This window comes from Choloepus didactylus, chromosome 21, assembly GCF_015220235.1.
Source record: "Choloepus didactylus isolate mChoDid1 chromosome 21, mChoDid1.pri, whole genome shotgun sequence".
NCBI lineage: Eukaryota > Metazoa > Chordata > Mammalia > Pilosa > Megalonychidae > Choloepus > Choloepus didactylus.
The window spans coordinates 30,382,658-30,404,300 of record NC_051327.1 but is presented as its reverse complement, the minus strand read 5'-3'; the positions used below and the strand labels follow the sequence as shown (position 1 = coordinate 30,404,300).

The 21,643-nt window shown below is 41.9% G+C and overlaps 1 protein-coding gene across 1 annotated transcript in view; it reads left to right on the top strand.

The window, feature by feature from the left end:
* LOC119517074 (CREB binding protein) overlaps window positions 1-21,643 on the top strand; it is a 179,598-nt gene that overhangs the window by 79,738 nt on the left and 78,217 nt on the right. The window contains 1 exon segment of the mRNA XM_037813571.1: window positions 6,178-6,354. Coding sequence (XP_037669499.1) covers window positions 6,178-6,354 — 177 coding nt within the window.

The window sequence follows — 21,643 nt, the reverse complement described above, 5'->3', positions numbered from 1 at the left end:
AGGGGCATGGCACACCTGCGGCTGCTTCTTCGCTGACTTGGTGTGCTCCCAAGCTTTCTGAGCCACGAGTTTCTCATCTGTGAAATGATCAGTTTTAACCAATCTACCCGAAAATTCTCACTTTTCCAGTTGTCCCTACTAAGCTTACTGCCAAAGATCATATTTTGTTTCCGTACTGTGTATTTCCTAACCAGCATCAGTAATCTCCCAGAGCCGGACCTCTGATTGCTCTACTGTGTATTGTGGTTTTATTTTTTTTTTTAAGCCGTTTTATTGAAATGTATTCGCATAGCATACAATCCATCTAAAGTGTACTGTCAGTAGTTCACAGTATCATCCCATAGTTTTGCACTCATCACCACAGTCAATTTTAGAACGTTTTCATTACTCTAAAACAAACAAACAAACTTCCATACCCCTTATGCCCCCCCATTATTAACCCTTAGTGTTGGTGTGGTTCATTTGTTACTGTTGATGAAAGAATGTTAAAATATTTCTTTTAACTCCATCTGTTCTAGTTCGTGAAAGAACGTTTTTATACTTGTACTATTAACCACAGTCATCGTCCGCCACAGGGTTCCCTGTGTTGTATAGTCCCCTGCTTTATCCTCTGTGACATACACCACTAGTGTATTGTGGTTTTAAGTGTGTATAAAAGGTGTGAGGAAAACTACTGAAGAATTCCGCTTTTGGAAAAAAGCAGTGTGTTTAGTGGTATCATAGAAGCCACATCAAAGCCGACATTTGTCACCACTCGAGGCATTTCTGAAGGCCTGGCCGACTCTAAGTAAAATTGTAAAGTAGCATGTTTCTGTCTGTCCCTGGAAATCCTCCCTTCTTCCCTTTTGTTCCAGATAGTCTTAGTTGGTTAAACAACATATTTCCATTAAGCTTTTAGCTAAGTGATTATGATACGATTCTTTTCCTGATGTGCATCCCAAGAGGATGTTTGGAGATGGAAATTGGATGGAGTTCACTTGGGAAGGTGGCTGTTGACATGCACGGCTGATGCCTTAGGACAGGAGACTGCTCAGAAAGGCCCCGTCTGTAGCGTAGGAATTGAGTGAGAGCAGGGAAGAGCTACCTCTGAAAGCAAGAGCCCCGAGGGACCAGGGGAGTTCCGTCCCCAAGGGCAGTGTTTTTTAATCCTTAGGGCACAGAGGTGCACATAATGCAAAACTTTGTATATAGTTCTGGGGTGGCCAAGTGTGCACCCAAAGTTTCCCGTTCCCCTTACCCACCCATGGACAACTTAGCAGTGCCTGGCCCACTGCCCAGTCCAGTGGGGTTCAGGCTGCAGGCAGGGCCTACCTGGTGGGGGCCCTGCTTGCAAAGGAAGCATTTCTCAGCACCCCCTTTCCTACAAAGGATCAAGGTGGATACGTGGCTTGCTACCTGCTATAGAAACCTGTTTCAGGAAGAAAATTCCATTTGGATGATCAGTTCTGTATGCCTTTACTTGGGTCTAACCTCCTTTTCACTATCAGTATTATTTCTCCTAAATAAAGCCCCCTAATTAGTTCTTGGATTTCAGTTGACTGCCTCTTACAAGACTAGACCGTTTTTGATTAGCTGAGCTAGATGAGTAGTAGAGCTATCCTCCTGCTTAGTATAATGGAGAAAATCATCCTGTTCTTTCGGAGCCTAGAGCTTGTTTTTTTTTATTATATTGATAGTTGTCTTATGACCCTATCGAGTGGAAAATGGTTATTTGTATCACATAGTGAGGAAGGCATAGGAGGCTGTTTGCAGCCGGAGGTGACTGCTGAGGCGGATGGATCAGTATTGCAGCACAGCAGAGGGGAGCTTTGGGGTAGGGCATCAGTGGGCCTTGCTCCGGGGCCAAGTGTTTGTAGCACAGAGGACCTGTTTATGGCCAGACTGAGCCCCTGTATATGCTGTGATCTGACACGCAGCTATCATCATCCTGCAAAAACCAACTTTTGAGAGCATATTCTCTTGGTGCTCAACCTTTCAGCATGGGCAGGAGGTTGCCTGTCCACTCCGATTAGTAGCTGATATCCTCATCATGGAAGTTTAGATGATGGAGAGGGCGCTGTTACTGCTGCCACTCTCTCCAACTGAAGGTGCCCCTCTTTGGGTCACTGTGCCCTGGCTTCAGTGACTCACCTGCGGTTCGTCCACCTCCACCTCCTGGGGGCGGGGGCTGGTGTTGGGGGCTCTGCTGTTCTGAAGGGCAGCATGATGTGGTGGTCTCTGGGAGTGTTTGTTCGTTTGGTTCTTTCCCCAGCACTGTGTGCTGCCGCCTGAGGGTACGGAGGAAGATTACATTCCAGGAGGGCAATAAGTTTTGTTATAGTTTCGTGCCCAAGACAGCTTCCCAGTGGATAATCGTAACTATTAATATGATGATCCTACCACAGCATCATGAACCTGCCCAGTTCACCTGCAATGTGTGTCTATCAGGTGGGGAAGAGGACGATCACCTTGACTTCCTGGGCTCAGGTGCTGTTTTGGTGGCTGTTACTCACCCACTTGCCTGACCAATTTAGCAGTAGTCAGGTCACTTGCCAGACAGTTCAGGACTTCACCAGTTTTGATTGATGGGCTCATTGGCCAGAATCTGCTGTAAGCGCAGTCTTTGTTTCAGTACTAAAGGGCTGGTGTAGGCACTGTTCGTGGTGGTTCATTTTTTTAACTAAACTCTTAAGAGAGGATTTCCTCATCAGATCTCATGCTCTAGAGCCATGCTGAGGCAACTACTTTATCCTATCCTTGGGGTGTGTGGGCGAGGGGAGACCTCAGGACCTGGCACTAAAGATTTTTCTCCTTTTTATCTAGTGTAGTCTTGTGCAAGGGGGCTGTAGCTTATGTATTTTTATTCTCAGCAAAGTGGTAGGCATACAGCACAGTAAGTAGATTTTCAAATGATCGATTGATACACATGGTCGTGAGAATGCTTTTTCATGGGAAGACTTAATAGAGCTCTAAGGCATTATTAAAATGAGATTTCATTAAGAGAGAACTTGCCTTCTTTAGGTGCTCATGTACTTCACTTCTCCTGTTTGCTGAGATTGAACTTGTATTAAATGCTTAGGGGGCTCTGTTTGCAAGAAGAGTAAAAGGAAAGTTTTACGCATAGATCATTGTTGGATGAGGCATAAGATGAATATTCTATAGGTTTTAAATTGTTCATATATTATATAAATTTCACCATCAACTAAACAGTTGCCTCCTCCTGTTCTGTTCTGCTTTTTTATTTTTATTGAAAGTTTATGTGGTAGTTTTTTTTTTTAGCAGCCTTAAACCAAATCTGGATAAACTTTAGTTGAAAATGAAGCCATATTACTAAATTACTATCAGGTAACTGTCAGGAAATTAGGAGACATATCTAGACATCTTGATTTTACTGTTTTATTTTTGAACTTTGGTGCTAAAAGTATATGTATTAGACTACACTTGGGGACCAGAATGTTCGGAAAATAGAATAGAATATTCAGATATAGAATAAATTCAGAAATCTCTAGAAGTGAATGGCTTTTCCCTAAAACTGCAGTGGACGGGGCAGCCTAGGACTGGGGAGTGGGCCTTTCAGCTTTGCCTCGCTGTGTCAGGTGGTGGTTTGTGACTAGCAGGGGGGTCAGCAGTGGTGACCTGTTGGGGGGCTGCTGAGCCAGCTGGCTAAGGGTTGGCTGGAGCTGCCTTAGAGCCAGGCCTCCCACAAGTATCCTGGTCTCGGCTTTTACTTGTTTTTGTTTTGGCTTGTTGTCATGGGCTGAGGATGGGGGTTTTCTCTGCTTTTTAAAACATATAGATCCCTGTGAGCTTTACAGTCCCATCATGCCCTACGTGATTTTTGACTTGACTGTGTCTCTTACCTTGTGAGAATTGAAACCATGTTGAAACAGTTTCCTTTGCTTTTGGATGGCAAAGATGAAAGGCCATAAATTTCTCAAACTCTTATCAAATGCTCCCAGAAGCCTGGATTATTCCACGAAACCTAACCAGTGAGAAGTAGCTTTGTCCCCAGAGGCTGGCCAGACTGTGCACCCTTGGCACCTGTTTGTATTCTGCCAACTTGTCTTTATGAAAGTTGTCAAAACTACTTACAGAGTTTTAGAAATAGGTTTTTCGAAACAGGCCAGGTGAACTCTGAGGCTCTGAGGCCTCCTTCTTGATGGCCTTTTGGTGTTGGTTTCCCTCTCTGCACTGAAGGAGTGCGGCTAACAGGCATTAGGGCGCATGGGAGAATAATTCCATTTACCTGTCTCCACTCCCAGGTGCTGTCTGAATGCTGGCTGTTTCCTAATAAATCAGAAATCTCCCAAACCTGATGGACTTGGGCACCTGTCAAGTTGGTGTTGTGAATCGGGCCCAGCCCTGCAGGAGGAGGGAGTCTGCGCATGCTCAGAGCAGGCTGGGCCACTCTGGTGGGGGCTTACTAAGTAGAGACATTTAAAATGAAACTTAGGAAATGGAAATCTAACTGTGTTTTGTTTCCAAATCCTTGGGCCTCTAAGAACAATATTGCAGCAGTTCGAGTCTAGGTAATGAAACAAATTCTGAGAGAAGTCATTGCTCCATGGAATTAGTTCAGTGTAATGCTTTCTGAAAATACAGCTTCCTGCCCCAGATTTTCCAAGTGCTGGATAGCAATTGCAGGACCCTAACAGAATATCGGAAATGCCCTTTATGTTAAAAACTTACCGTCTGGCCTTGATTAAGTCACTTGAGCTCAAAGTTTTGCCTCACCAGTGGGCTTTGTGAGGAATCTGTTTTCTAATTTACTGCAGCAGGGCATATTGGGGAAGGGCAGTAGCTAGAATGCATTCACTTTCCTAAAAGGTGAGAAGTGTCCGCTGTGAGGGCCAAACCTGGAAACCACTTGTGTGTGAAAATGCACAGAAGTGTGTCTTTTTGGTTATGCTAGATTGGTTTTATCTGTGTTTTTATGCTGGCATTTCAGCAGAAAAGGGTCATTTACAGTTGTGCTGAGCATTGGTTTCTTTGCAACCTAGAATTTTAGGGCTGAAAGATTTCATCTTGCTCAAGTGTCTCTCCTACAGGTCAGGGAATGGAGGTCCGTGGGAGGAGTGTGAACTGCCCCAGTAAACGGGACGGGCTGGCGGGCACTGTGGTGGGGTTTGTGGGGAGACCCTAGCTTCGTATCTGGGGTGGAAGCCCTGAAACCCCCTTCCTCCGTGCGCCAATCATCAGACAAACCAGGACACCAGAAACGAGCATTAGGCAGCAGAAGGAGCAGTGCTACGTCGTGGAAAAGCAAAGGCAGATACCAGAAAATCCATTTCCTTCAGAGAGGGTAGGCAGGCATTGCGATATCATCCTGGGAGTTCCAGAATTCACTGTTGTGGAGGTTGGGGTGTCCAGGGCATGAGGGAAGCCCTGTTGGCTGGAGGTGGGCTCCTGCCTGGTGGGTGAGTACAGGCCCTCATAGACAGGGTGGGATTCCTCCCTCCCATTGTTGCCTTCATCTACCATATATTTCATTTATTTTACCTTAATATTAAAAAAACAAAAACAAAAACCTTTGTTATGGAAAATTTCAAGCTGGTATAATATTAGAGAGAATAATATAACAAACTCCTGTGTTTGCAGTAAGCATCACTCAGCAGTTGGCAGCATGTGGGCAGTCTTTTTTTCACCTATCTCCCTTCCTTGCCACTACCCCCTGCCTCCCTGGATTATTTTTAAAGCAAATCCCAAACATTATGTCATTTCGTCTGTAAATATTTCTGCCATGCATTTTGAACTAATGGAAACTTGGTTCAAATCTGATGGGAAACTTGAAAGAAGCTAATTACTTATAGAGTAATTAAGCATTAAACTGAAGTAGCTCTCCTAGGTTAGCGACTTTGGAAGGTTTTGTTTTCCAAATGATTTTGTTAACATGATAGTGCCCTCGGATTGGGGAAGAGGAGTATATCTGAGGGTGAGGAAGGAAAGTGGGGGCTCTTTGGGATGAGTCTAGAATGATGGGAAAGATGTAGTTGTTTTGGAGCAGCTTCATTAGTTTTCTGCCTTCTATATGTAGTGTTTGGAGCCAGTCATGCTCCTCATAATCATAAATGTGAACCTCTTATTTATAATAGGTTTTACAGGAAATAAGTTATACTTCATTGGGTCACAGTCAACATTTTGTGTCCCTTTTATATATGATCACATCATGACAGCTAACGTTGCCTGTTTTTGTTTCAGATGGGAATGACTGGTAACACGAGTCCATTTGGACAACCCTTTAGTCAAACTGGAGGGCAGCAAATGGGAGCCACTGGAGTGAATACCCAATTATCCAGCAAACAGAGCATGGTCAATAGTTTGCCTCCCTTCCCTACAGACATCAAGAATGCTTCAGTCACCAACGTGCCAAATATGGTAAGCTGCCCTGGTGCTCAGTGCAGTGTTTCTAAAGGGTGCTTTGGGGGATGGAGTGTGCTGTGACATGACATCAGTGCCAGGAGACTAAGGTCCGTCATGGGCAACTGAAAATAACCCGTGTTTCCTATGATCAGCTCATTTGAATTGATTTTTCCGTTTTCTGTGATGAGGTAGAGATAGGAGGAATAAGTTGGGGTGACTCAGCCACCCCTCCTGAGGTTCCCTTTGTTGATAGGGAGAATTCACGTATGTGAATCATTTTACCTTTCTCTCCAGAATCCCCCTTTTGAATCAGTCGTGGAACCAAGAGAATCAGCGAGTCTGGCTTTTCTGATCCTTCTGCTGCTTGCTTAGTGGGTTTAAGATGTCATTAAAAGCCCATTGATTTGTGTCACAGTCAAATAAAGGACATCATCTTCCAAGATTATGTCTCACTGGAAGTTCAGTTTCACATGTCTTCCTTCTCTCTGAGATTTCCCATCTGACAATAGGAGGTATCCTTGTAACCTCTCAACCTAACTAACCAGGATGTTATGGGGAAAGTATCTCCTTTGCTCCATAAAAAAGAATCTCTTTTAGTTCAGAACAGTGAGAGAGGAAGTGCACGCTTTGATCAGACCTGAGTACTCGGGCACCACTGGCCTGAGAGTACCTGGCGTGTGTGTGTTTCGTGGTCAGCAATTGGACGTGGGCAGCCAACTCTTTCTCTCTGGACTTGTTGCTGGGAACTTGACCTTAAAGCTGCCATCCAGTATTTCTGCAGGAGATAGAGAGCACTCAAGAAACTAGGGGATTGTATTCAGAAAAAGTTGGTGTGGGTTTTTAAAACTTAGTTTTGAAGTAATTTTAGATTTACAGAAGTGTTTCAAAGTTAATACAGAAAATTGCCATATATAACTCACACAGCTTTTCCTGGTGTTAACATTTTCCATAATCTTGGTACATTTGTCAAAACTAAGAAATGCACATAGCTTTCAATACTTGAGAATAAATTTTAAGGCTGTTGGGAAGCAGGGAGATTTGTATCTCTTTCTTTTAGCATTTCGTAAAATTCTAAAGTGGGATAATGTTGAGGTCTCCTGACCAGGAGTTATCTGTCCGTTTGCTACTTTCTTCCTTCTTTAAAAACAACTGTACAATTATTAAAACCTGATTCAAAACTGCTTAAAATTTTTACTACTACTTTATTCTTCTGATCACCCCCCCCTTTTCTTGATCTGCTTCTCTCTCATTGCAGGGATTGTCCTTTCCCAGCAGTACAGATCCATGCCCTAAAACATAGCCCATGGCCTCTTAACTCAGCCCCTGAGTTCTGGTGCAGCACTGACCTGCGTAGAGCTGGGTGGGGCTGGGATGGAGTACCCTGAGCCCTTCCTGGTCTCTCCTGTTTTTCCTTTTCCAAACTGCACCCCAAAGAACAGTGGTGTGGACGCAGTGCCGATGGCTATCACTTGGAGTCTATTCAGTAACCAGGAGCAAATTTTGGTTTCAGAGTAAAAGCAATTACTTGGTTTCCAGGCGTCCCATGTCCTACAATTTGACAATCCTTGGCCTAATGTTTTCCTCACTTTTCTCTTTTAAAATCTTCCTCTCTGATTAACCCACACCAGGGTAAAGAACCGCTTCACTCCAGTTTCCCCTGCCAGCCTTTGTGCTGCTCCAAGGATAGGACTCGAACTTCTCAGGAATGGTGTGCTTGTCAAAAGCAGGTTCCCACTGGACTAGAAGGAGGCTCCTAATTCTCTTCAGCTGCACCCAGAGTGGAGCCATTAGGTCTAGGGTAGGGTTTCCCTCAGTACTGTTGACATTTGGGCCTAGATCATTCTTTGCTGTGGGGCCATCCTCTGCCTTGTAGGATGTTTAGCAATATCCCTGGCCCCTACCCACTAGATGCAGTAGCGCATGCACTCACAAACACGCATACACACGGTTATGACAACCAAAAATGTCTCTAGATATTGCCAAGAGTCTTATGGGGGCATCATTTCCCTCTCCTCAATTTGAGAACTCCTGTTCTGTGAAATAGAGGAGGCAATAGCAATGGTATTTTACCCTTTTATCTGTCTTTCTGACATCTGACGGAGATAAAACCAGTGAATTCATGGTCTGTCCCCACTGATCTTTTGATGCCACGAGGACCATCATAAACTGAGGGAGTGTTTGGTTTTTAAGGGCTCTGTGCTTGCTTGCATCCGAACACCACGTGCATGTCCTAGCTGCTGATTTCCCACAGGATTCAGTGTCCTTTGTGAAGGAGCCATAGCAGATGCCTTTGGGGAGGGCAGAAGTTTCAGTGACGCCCCAGGTATTTACTCCACCACTGTTTCTGGAGGGCACAGTGTGTGTCTGTGAGGCAGCAGCACCGAGTAGCACCCTTGACACTGTTGGGGCAAACACTAGAAGAGGACTGGCAAATAAGTGTAATGATGAGTGCATGCAGTTTGCATGCTCTCTTCCAAACTATTTTCCTGCCTTATGTTTTATCTCCATCCATGACAGCCTCTTGAGAGGCTTCATTACATATCCCATTTTACAGACGAGAAGTTGAGGCTCTGAGAGGTTTGGGTTTGTTCAAGGTTGTATAGTTTCTCATCTGCAAAGCCCAAAGCTCCTTTTAATTGTGGCCCGATATCATGTTTTAGCATCTCCAAATCCATGGGGAAGACTTCAATAGCCTGTGCTTACACTGCTTATTTGCAGGTCTTTGAATGTGTTTTATGGTCTTCCTAAGTATCTGACCTCTTGAAATTCTGTCACATGGTAAGGGAAAGTGGTTACAGGAAAGCCAGGTCTCTTTAATGAAAAAAAGAAAAAATATGAATGCTTAAGCTTACTTATTTGCATTTTTTTTCTTGTTTTGTTGTGACATCTTTGAAGCCAAACTAGATTTGGTACACCGAACAAGTCAGGTCAAAGCTTTGATGCCAAGTCACAGGGTGCTGTAGTTGAGCTCTTCATGGACCAGCACGGTGGTCAGTGGCCAAGGAGCTCTTGGTTTTCTCGCCTCCTAGTTTCCGAAAGATCCCCAATCACCAATGTTGAAAAAGGGAGATGTGTTCATTCATTTAATTTATATTTGCTGAGAGTCTTCTATGTGCCCAGATGCTGGACTAGATGCAGGGAATGTAGGTGTGTGGCATAGAATTAATCCTTCCTTTCCCCGTTTTTCTACTCATTTGTGCATATAATGGGTAAAGGGAGTGTGGGCCATGAGGTTTTTACAAATGCATTCACACCATGTAAGCTGTATAGTTAACACGATCGTCTTCAAGAATCAGAGATACTGGAATGCAGTTCAGTAATTTCAGATATTTCCTTCTAGCTATTCTAATAAACTAAAATTTTTACTAAAAAGAGATATCTGTATAAGGCATAAGTTACCTCCAGAATGACTTCTCGACTCCATTTGAAATCTCTCAGCCACTGAAACTATTTTGTTTCGTTTCTCTTCCCCCTTTTGATCAAGAAGACTTTGTTGATCCCTCATTGCCACAGCCAGGCTCATCCACAGCAGTCAGCTCACGTTGCCAGGAAGATTTACACCCTTGGGAGTCTTGTCCCATGTAGTGGGGAGGGCATTGAGTTTACCTGCCGAGTTGACCCTGCCTCAATTTTAAAAGACGGTTTTGCCAGATTTAAAATTCTTGGTTGGTAATTTTTTGCTTTCACCACTTTAAATATGTCATCCTATTCCATCTTGTGTTCATGCTTGCTGATGAGAAATCATGAATCTTACTGCAGCTTCCTCGTATGTGACTTGTTTTTTGCGCGCAGCGTTCAGAATTCTTTATTGTATTCATCAGTTTGGTTATTACATGGTGCTGTGTGAGTCTATTTGAGTTTAGCCTTTTTGAGTTTGTTGAGCATGTTGGATGTTTATATGCATGTCTTTTGTTAAATTTTGGAAGTTTTCAGCCACTATTTCTTTGCATATTCTCTCTGCCCCCTTTCTTTACTCTTTCTTCTCCTCCTGGGACTCTGACAGTGAGTATATTGGTCGGCTTGATGGTGTCCCACAGGTTGCTCTGGCTCTGTTCACTTTTCCTCACCCTTCTTTATGTTCCTTAGACTGGATTATTTCAATTGTCTTATCATCACGTTCACTGATTCTTTCTTCCATCAGCTCTAGTCTGCTGTCGTACCCCTCTAGGGAAGTTTAATTCTTATTACTGTGATCATAGCTCTGTTTTGGTTTCTTTTCATAATTTCTGCCTCTCTATTCTATTCTCATTGTATTCATTATTGTTTTCCTGAATTCCCTTAATTCTTTGCCCATGTTTTCCTTTAGCTCTTTGCGTGTATATTTAATACCATATGTGTGTTTTGTTTTTTTTTAAGACTTTGTTTGGAATGCCCCAGGTCTGATCCTCCTCATTCATAGTTTCTAGTGCTTTAATCTTCTCCTTTGCCTGGTCAGTCGTTTCCTATTTCTTTGTATGTTCTGTAATCATTTGTTGAAACCTGGCTATTTTGGTATTTTAATGTGTTATTGCTGGAATTTACTCTGAAGAGCCTGTTACTTAAGCTTGTATCCAGCTAGTGTGGTATATATGTACGATGGAATATTATTCCTCTGTAAGAAGGAATGAAGTCCTGATGCATGTGACAACATGGATGAACCTTGAGGACATTGAGTGACATAACTTTTCTTGAATGCCAGGAGCTAACAAAAGTATAAAAAGAAGGGATAAAAGAAAACATTTTTCCCAGTCTTTACAGAGTGACCTGTGCAAGCGCCCTCCTTCAGGGCTTCTCCACACAGTAAGTTTGGAGAACAGCTCCAGGCGAAAGTGTAGGGGCCTCCCTGGTCCTTTCTGTGCATGGAATTTCCCATTGACAGGATAGGAATGTATCTCGTCTTCCCTAAGAAAACAGTTCCTCCTGGGCACTGCACTGTGTGTCTTACAGCCAGCAATCCCTCACCCCAGGGAGCCCCTTGACTGCTCTCCCGCAGTTCTGTAGGAGAGCTCTGTGACCCACCTTTTACACGCGTGGCAAGTTTCTTAGGCCAACACCCGGCAGATTGGAGCAGATATATGTGCTCCCAGTATGTGCACAAGGATTACTCTGCTCCCTCTGGAATGGGACCAGGGATCCACATTGGGAGCGGGACCAAAGTGTACAATCAGGGTTCTCGGTTTAATTACAGAGCTGTGCTTTCATCACCACAATCAATTTTAAAACATTTTCATTGCTTCCAAAAGAAGCACCCCATGCCCTTAAACCCCCTTATTGTTGACACTTGCTTCAGTGTGGTATCTTTGTTATAGTTGATGGAAGAACGTTAAGATATTACTGTTAACTGTAGTCCATCTTTGCATTAGGTGCATTTCCCCCCATATGCCACCCTATTATTAATACCTTACAGTTACATTTGTTGTAATCCATGGAAGAACATTCTTGAATTTGTGCTGTTTACCTCCTTCAGCATCCACAACAGGGTTCATTATGTTATACAATCTCTTGTTTCATTCTCTAGCTTTCCTTCTAGCGATACACACGACCCTAAACTTCCCCTTTCAGTCACATCACACACTCGATTCAGCACTGTTGTTACACACACGATAATGTGCTACCATCACCTCTGTCCATTTCCAAACATTTACAGTCAACCTTATTAAAAAATTCTGCACAAGATGACCTAAGGGTACATTGACTGAAGAATGGAATGGTGTACTGTGGTGTACGCATACAGTGGAACATCGAGCAACTATAAGAAGGAGTGAAGCTGTGAGACACACAACAAGGTGAATGGATCCGGTACACAGTATTTGAGTGAAGTACACCAGAAATAAAGGCAAACACTTTAATGCCTCACCAAAATGGAATAACTACAATGTGTAAACTCAGAATTGAATCATAGAACATAGCCTAACATGGACATAAGTATTGTAATAGTCCTTAGATTGTAAGTTCTTACAGCATTTAACTCTATCCCTGAATTGTAATGCCTGTCTCTAAACTTTGAGATGCTGATCCCCTAGCATATAACCTGATTGGTCTCTGGAACAATGCATATCTCTGAGACACCTGAAACTCAGAGCTAGAGCTCGGCAGATATGAATGTCAGTATTAGTGCATACAGCCACTGTTAAAAAAAAAAACAAAAACAAAACTGTACAAGAGCCAAGACTTCAATTAGTGATATGAATGAAGTAGGTCTGGTTGAGACCAGGGCAAGCCAGGCCAAAGGGTAAAGGTTGAAACTGACTGTTTTAAAACTTTAACTTCCATATGAGACCAAGGGAAGGGATATCTATTTGGTACAGGATCTAAATTTTCCAAACGGTACAACTCTACAGTTGATTTGTTCAAACACCACAATTGCATGGAACTTTGAATAGGAAGTGAGATATGGTAGGTTAGTAGGAGTGAAATAGTGACACATCCCAGAGCAATTTGGGCAGATAATAAAAAATATATTTACAGCCTCCCCCTCCCCAGCCCTGAGGATGTGTTGGACATCCTCACCTGGACTGGTGCTGATGTTGTCACAAACATTGAGACTGGCGGTTTGATGTGCTGAGCCCTCGAGCATGGAACATGCCCTTATGAAGCTCGTTACTGCAAAGGAGAGGCTAAACTTGCATATAATTGTGCCTAAGAGTCTCCCCCTGAGTACCTCTTTGTTGCTCAGATGTGGCCTTCTCTCTCTCTAACTGAGCCATCTCGACAGGTGAACTCGCTGCCCTCCCCCCTATGTGGGACCCGACTCCCAGGGTTGTAAATCTCCCTGGCAATGCAGAATATGACTCCCAGGGATGAATGTGGACCTGGCAACATGGGACTGAGAGTATCTTCTTGACCAAAAGGGGGATGCAGCATGAGACGAAATAGTTTCAGTGGCTGAGAGATTTCAAATGGAGTCGAGAGGTCACTCTGGTGGACATTCTTATGCACTATATAGATTACACGTCTTACGTTTTAATGTATTGGAATAGCTAGAAGTAGATATCTGAAACTACCAAACTCCAACCCAGCAGTCTGGACTCCTGAAGACAATTATATAATAATGTAGATTACAAGGGGTGACAGTGTGATTGTGAAGACCTTGTGGATCACACCCTGTTTATCTAGTGTATGGATGAGTAGAAAAATGGGGATAAAAACTAAAGGACAAATGGGATGGGATGGGGGGATGATTTGGGTGTTCTTTTTTCACTTTTATTTTTTATTCTTGTTCTGGTTCTTTCTGATGTAAGGAAAATGTTCAGAGATAGATTGTGGTGATGAACGCATAACTATGTTATCATACTGTGGACAGTGGATTGTATACCATGGATGATTGTATGGTGTGTGAATGTATTTCAATAAAACTGAATTTAATAAAAAAAAAATTCTGTACAAATTAAGCCTCAGTTCCCTGTTCTTTACCCTTTTTCTAACTTCTGGTAACCTATATTCTAGATAATAACTCCATGAGTTTGTTCATTATATTTAGTTCATGTTAGTGAGATCATACCATATTTGTCATTTTGTGTCTGGCTTATTTCACTCAGCATAATGTCCTCAAGGTCCATCCATGTTGTCACATGCATCAGGACTTCATCCCTTAATAGCTGAATAATATTCCATCTATGTATATACCACATTTTGTTTACCCATTCATAGGTTGATGAACACTTGGGTTGCTTCCATCTTTTGGCAGTTATGAATAATGCTGCTATGAACATTGGTATGCAAATGCCTGTTTGGATGCCTGCTTTTAGTTTTTCTGAGTATACACTTAGTAGCCAGATTGCTGGGTCTTATGGCAGTTCTATACTTAACTTCCTGAGGAACCGCCAAACTTGTCTTCCACAGTGGCTGCACCATTTTACAGTCCCACCAGCAGTGAATACATGTTCCCATTTCTCCACATCCTCTCCAACACTTGTAGTTTTCTGTTTGTGAAATGGTGGCCATTCTAGTAGGTGTGAAATGATATTTCATTGTGGTTTTGACTTACATTTCCCTATTAGTGAGTGAAGTTGAGCATCTTTTCATTTATATTTTAGCCATTTGTATTCCTTTGTTGGAAAATGGCTATTCAAGTCTTTTGTCCATTTTTAAATTGGGTTGTTTGTCTTTTTGTTGAGTTGTAGGATTCCTTTATATATTCTGGATATTAAACCCTTATCATATATGTGATTTCCAAGTATTTTCTCCCATTGAGTAGGCTACCTTTTCACCTCCTTGGCAGAGTCCTTTGAAGCACAAAAGCATTCCTCTTCAGGAGGTCCCACTTACCTATTTTTTCTTTTGTTCCTTGTGCTTTGGATGTAAGGTCTAAGAACCCATTGCCTACCACAGGATCTTGAAGATGCTTCCCTACGTTTTTTTGTTTTTGTTTTTGTTTTCTCATAGTTTGATGGTACTTATATTTATGTCTTTGATCTATTTTGAGTTAGTTTTTGTATAAGTTGTGAGTTAGGGGTCTGTTCTAGTTTGCTAATGCTGCTGGAATGCAAAACACCAGAAATGGATTGGCTTTTATAAAAGGGGTTTATTTGGTTACAAAGTTACAGTCTTCAGGCCATAAAGTGTCCAAGGTAAGTCATCAACAATCAGGTACCTTCACTGGAGGATGGCCAGTGGCATCTGGAAAACCTCTGTTATCTGGGAAGGCATGTGACTGGCATCTGCTCCAAGTTCTGGTTTCAAAATGGCTTTCTCCGAGGACGTTCCTCTCTAGGCTGCTGTTCCTCAAAAATATCACTCTTAGTTGCTCTTGGGGTGTTTGTCCTCTCTTAGCTTCTCTGTAGCAAGAGTCTGCTTTCAATAGCCATCTTCAAACTGTCTGTCATCTGCAGCTCCTGTGCTTTCTTCAAAGTGTCCCTCTTGGCTGTAGCTCCTCTTCAAAACATCACTCACAGCTGCACTGAGTTGCCTCTGCCCATCAGTTCATTAATATAGCTCCACTGATCAAGGCCCACCCTGAATGGGTGGGGCCACACCTCCATGGGAATATCTAATCAGAGTTATCACCTACAGTTGGGTGGAGCACATTCCAAGGAAACACTCAAAGAATTCCAATCTAATCAGCACTAAAATATCTGCCCCACAAGATTGCATCAAAGATAATGGCATTTGGGGGACATAACACATTCAAACCGGCACAGGGTCTTATTTCATTCTTTGGATATGGATATCCAGTTCTTGCAGCACCATTTGTTGAAGACTGTTCTGTCCCATTTGAATGAACTTGGCAGCAATGTCAAAAATCAATTGACCATAGATGTGATGGTCTATTTCTGAACTCTCAATTCAATTCCATTCATCATTATGTCTGTCTATATGGCAATACCATGCTGTTTTGACAACTGTAGCTTTGTAATATGCTTTAAAGTCAGGAAGTGAGAGTCCTCTAACTTCATTCTTCTTTTTCAAGATGTTTTTGGCTATTTGGGACCCCTTACCCTTCCAAATAAATTTGGTAATTGACTTTTCCATTTCTGCAAAGCAGGTTGTTGGAATATTGATTGGGATTGCATTGAATCTGTAAATCAGTTTGGGTAGAATTGACACCTTAATGACATTTAGCCTTCCAATTCATGAACATGGAATGTCCTTCCATTTATTTAGGTCTTCTTTGATTTCTTTTAGCAATGTTTTGTAGTTTCTGAATATAAGTCCTTTATATCCTTGGTCAAGTTTATTCCTAGATATTTGATTCTTTTCGTTGCTATCGTAAATGGAATTTTTTTTTTCTTGGTTTCTTCCTCGGATAACTCATTCCTAGCATATAGAAATACTACTGATTTTTGCGTGTTGATCATCTATCCTGCCACTTTGCTGCACTTGTTTATTAGCTCTAGTAGTGTTGTAGATTTTTCGGGGATTTCTGTATATAGGATTATATTTTCTGCAAATAGTGAAGGTTTTACTTCCTTTCTGATTTGGATGGCTTCTATTTCTTTTTCTTGCCAAATTACTCTAGCTAAAACTTCTAGCACAATGTTGATTAACAGTGGTGGCAGTGGGCAACCTTTTCCTGCTCCTGATCACAGAGGGAAAGTTTCCAGGTTTTCAACGTTGAGTACAATGTTAACTGTTGGTTTTTCTTATATGCCGTTTATCAAGTTGAGGAAGTTTCTGTAGATTCCTGTCTTTCAAAGTGTTTTTACCAAGAAAGGATGCTGGATTTTCTGCATTGATCCAGCCGGTCATGTGGTTTTTCCCCTTCAATTTGTTAATGTGCTGTATTACATTAATTGATTTTCTTGTGTTGAATCACTCTTGCAAACCTGGAATAAAACTGACTTGATCATGATTATATGAGCCTTTTAATGTGCTGTTGGATTTGATTTGTAAGTATTTTGTTAAGGATTTTTGCATCTTTATTCATTAGAGAGATGGGTCTGTAATTTTCTTTTCTTCTAGTGTCTTTATCTGGCTTGGTATTAGGGTGATGTTGACTCTGTAGAAAGAATTGGGGAATGTTCCCTCCTCTTCAATTGTTTGGAAGAGTTTGAACAGGATCAGCAATAATTCTTCTTGGGGTGATTTATAGAATTCTCCTTTGAAGTCATCTGTCTTGTCCTGGGCTTTTCTTTGTTTGGAGATTTTTGATAACTGATTCAATTTCTTTATTTGTGATTGGTATGTTGAGGTTTTCTGCTTATTCTAGAGTCAGTGTAAGCTGTTCATGTGTTTCTAGAAAATTGTCCATTTCTTCTACGTTGTCTAATTTGTGGTATACAGTTGTTCATAGAATGTTCTGTTTTATTTCTTTGGGGTTAGTGGTAATGACCCTATGTGCATCTTTCTCTTTTTTTCTTTGTCAATCTAGGTAAGGGTTTGTCAATCTTACTTATCTTCTCAGAGAACGAACTTTTGGTTTGATTCTGTTTTTGTTGTTGTTCTTAATTTCATTGATTTCTGCTCTAATCTTTGTTATTTCTTTTCTGCTTGCCTTGGAATTAGTTTGCTGTTCTTTCTCTAGTTTCTCAAAGTGTTCAGTTAGGTCTTTGATTTTTAACTCTTCTTTTGTAATGTAGGTGTTTAGGATTATAAATTTCCCTGTCAGTATTGCCTTCACTGCATCCCCTAAGTTTTGATGTATTGTGTTCTTGATTACCTTTGTCTTGAGATATTTACTGATTTCTCTTACAATTTCTTCTTTGATCCACTGATTTTTTAAGGGTGTGTTGTTTAACCTCTGTCTGTGCACTTTCCAGTCCTCTGCCTGTTATTGGTTTGCAGCTTCATTCCATTATGATCAGAGAAAGTGCTTTATATGATTTCAGTCTTAAGTTTAGTAAGCCCTGTTTTGTGACCCAGTAAGTGGTCTATCCTAGAAAATGATCCATGACACTTGAGACGAATGTATATTCTGCTGTTTTGGAGTGCAGCAGTGTTCTGTGTATGTCTGTTAGGTCTAGTTCGTTTATCATATTATTTAGGTTCTCCATTTCCTTATTGATCCTCTGTTTAAATGTTCTGCTTGTTGATGAGAATGATGTGTCAAAGTCTCCAACTATTATTGTAAAGACGTCTTTTACTCCTTTCATTTTTGCCAGTGTTTGCCTTGTGTACTTAGGGGCACCTTGGTTAGATGCATAGATATTTATGATTATTTCTTCTTGGTGAATTGCCTGTTTTATTAATATATAATGTCCTTCTTTGTTTCTTATAACAGTTTTGCATTTAAAGTCTATTTTGCCTAGTGTTAGTATGGCTACCGCAGCTCTTTTTTGGTTATTGTTTGTGTGGAATATCTTTTTCCAGCCTTTCACTTACTGCCTATTTGTATATTTGTGTCATTTAAAATGAGTATCTTGTAAATAGCATATAGACGGATAGATTTTTTTTGTTTGTTTTTGTTTTTGTTTTTGTTAATCCATTCTGCCATTCTGTGTCTTTTGACTGGAAAGTTTAATCCATTAACTTTCAGTGTTACTACTGGAAAGGCAGTACTTATTTCAACCATTTTATCCTTTGACTTTTATTTGTCAGAACCATTTTTCTCTCTCTTTTTATCTTTTTGGTTACCCTTACTGATAATCTTTATTTTTGCACTCTCCTCAAGCCTTTCTCTCCTGTCTTTTCTTTCCAGCTTGCAGAATTCCCTTTAGTATTTCTTGTAGGGCAGGTCTCTTGTTAACAAACTTGCTCGGCTTCTGTTTATCTGTGAATATTTTAAACTCTCCTTCATTTTTGAAGGACAGCTTTGCTGGATAAAGACTTCTTGGCTGAGAATTTTCCTCTTTCAGTATCTTAAATATATCATACCACTGCCTTCTCACCTGCATGTTTTCTGATGAAAAATCAGTACTTAGTCTTATTTGGCTTCCCTTTTGTCTTGTGAATCTCTTTTCTGTTGCTGCTTTCAGAATTCTGTCTTTTTCCTTGCCATTTGGCAGTCTGATTAGTATGTGCCTTGGAGTGCGTCTATTCAGATTTATTCTGTTTGGAGTACATTGTGGTTCTTGGATATGCTTATTTATGCCTCTTATCAGAGTTGGGAAATTTTTGGCCATTATTTCTTCATATATTCTTTCTGGTCCTTTTCCCTTCTCTTCTCCTTTTGGGATACCCATGATGAGTATTTTTGTGCACTTCGTGTTGTCAATCATTTCCATGAGACCCTGCTCAAATTTTTCCATTCTTTTCTCTATCTGTCTTTTGCCAGTTCAAATTTGGATGCTCTATCTTTGGCTCACTGATCCTTTTTTCTGCTTCTTAAAATCTGCTGTTGTATGTCTCTAGTGTATTTTTAATTTATCTGTTGAGCCTTTCATTCCCATAAGGTATGTTATTTTTCTTTGCATGCTTTTAAATTCTTTATGCTCACCCAGTGTCTTCTTAATATCTTTTATCTCTTCAGCTATGTCTTTGAATTTATTTATGAGGTTTGTTTGAACCTCCTTGATTAGTTCCAAATTCTGTATCTCCTCTGACTTTTAATTCGTTCCTTTGACTGGGCCGTTATTCCTGCTTATCAGTATGGTTTGCAATTTTTTGGTGATACCGGGGCATCGGGTTATCTTGATGGGTTTATTCTGAAGGTCAGTTTCTCTTTCTTGTTTAGAATGTTGTTGTTAATTCCGTTTGTTGCTGCTCTTCTTTGACTGTTGGTTCGTCAATATTTCCTAGCCAAAACCGGGCCAGGTGCCGCTCAGGGGTGCAGATCATATCCAGAGGGCCTTGGGTAGAGGTTTAGCCATTTTTTCCTTTCCATGTCTCAAGATTGCACTTTCCTGGCCTGCCCAGGTGATGGCACTCTTCAGCAACCTCTACCCCTTAGCCCTATGAAGGCAGGCTGTTTTTGGGCCTTTGCCAGTTCCGCCTCTGATGTGGTTGAAGTAATGGCATGGCAGTACCTGACCAGGATGGGCTAGGACAGCTGTCTGAATTAACCGGCCTATGGCTGGATCAGTACTGGGCTTTGTCCCCCTTTGTAGTTGGGGCAGAGGACTCCTGTGGCCATTTCAGCCCATCGCAGCTCCCCAAACAGGACCACTCAGTGCTGCTTGCTTCAAGGGTGGATGGTGGCACCAGGAGCCATGAACGGAATTGCAGTCTCTGTCTGTAGTTTCCCAGTCTCTTCTCCGCACACTTCCCTGGATGCTGCACAGAATTCCCTTGGTCTCTGGAGGTGCAGAACTGTTGATTTGGGCAGCTTCTGCCTTTCTACTTGCTGATTTTGGGAGGAGTGGGCCCTGTAACTCCATCCCTGTTCCTGCACGTCCCAGATGTCTAGCTTACTGCTTTTCAGGGGCCTTTTTCTTGATTCAGCACTCACTCTGTTACTGCAGTCCTTTAACTGTTTTCTGGAGCTTGTAGTAAGATGTTTCTGCTAGTTCTTGCTGGTTTTTCAAAGCTTCTTTTGGGGAGACAAAGCCCTGAGTCTTCTTACTCTGCCATCTTGAGTGAGACTGATTTTGGGAGGGGAGGGGGAATTAACTACATTATGGAGCCTGTACCGTTCTTAACATTGTAATGCATGGGATTGATCAAGTGTGCTGCGTACTTAAAATTGCTCATGACAGTGACCTACAACTGTCGAGTGGGAGCTTTGAAGCAGACGCTGGGCAGTGGCTGATCCCATTTGTTGAGGGAAGGTAGGTGTCATTAGTGGAGGACTGCTCATGCAGGGAGGTGGTAGCCCCATCTTCAGTGTCCTGTCAGTGGCCTTTCCAGGGTTGGCTCTGCATCTTTGGGTTACTCTACATCTGTGTTTCTCAGCATGTTCTATGACCACGTGCGTCAGATGGACCAGGGGCTCCTGGGCCCCACCCAGGTCTTCTGACTCAGAATTTCTTGCAGGGAGGAAAGAGGAATCTTTTTCTGTTCACTATTATTTATGAAACTTTGTTTTTTTTTTCTTTCAGTTTCATATTCTTTCCAATTTATGTCTCCTAATTTCCTCTATGGAATTGTGGGTAATTGGAAATAGTGGACTTGTGGTTCCTTCTCTTACACTGGGCTCTGCAGTTTTAAACAGGCTCCCCCAGTGAGTATGATGTAGAATGACCTTTGTGAGAGCCATTGTCCACTGAAATGTACCTAATAGTCAGCTGTCCCCCTTCGGGGTGGGCTTGCTTTATTTATCCTGATGTCTACTCTAAAAGGCTTCAACTAACCAGTCCCCACCTCCCTTGTTTGTCTTATTCTCTCATTATTTTCTGTTCCCCCTGTATCTAGTTTCTGATCATTGAGGGAGCAAAGTTTAGGGTTAGGCAAAGGTTAGGCGCAACAAACCCAACAGGCTCTTTCTCTCATCTTCTTTGACTGGCTCATCTCATGGTGTTTTGTTTCCTTGCTGCATGGATGTCCATAACTTTTTCAAGCAAGCACCTTTTACTTCACAAGTGGAATGTTTTTAAAAATTGCAGGTTGTCTAATTTTTTCCTCTATACTAGGATGTTCCAATTTGTTAAAGCTGCCTTTATGCACAATACCAGAAATGAATTGGCTTTTATAAAAGAGATTTATTAGGTTACAAATTTACAATTCTAAGGGCCATAAAAGTGTCCAGACTAAGGCATCAGCAGGAGATTACCTTCACTGAAGAAAAGCCAGTGGCGTCCGGAACACCTCTGTCGGCTAGGAAGGCATGTGGCTGACGTCTGCTGGTCCTTTGCTCCCTGGTCCTTTGCTCCCAGGTTGTGTTGCTTTCAGCTTCTGATCCCAGTGGCCTTCTGTTTAAGCGTCTGTGGGTTCTCACTTAACTTCTCCGGGTCAAACTCTGGGCTTCATCTTTTAGCTTAGCAACTGCAAACATCTTGTTTCAACTGCTGTCTCCAAAATGGGCATTTTCTAAGTGTTTCTGTGTCAGCTCTTGTGGGTCCTCCTTGCTTCT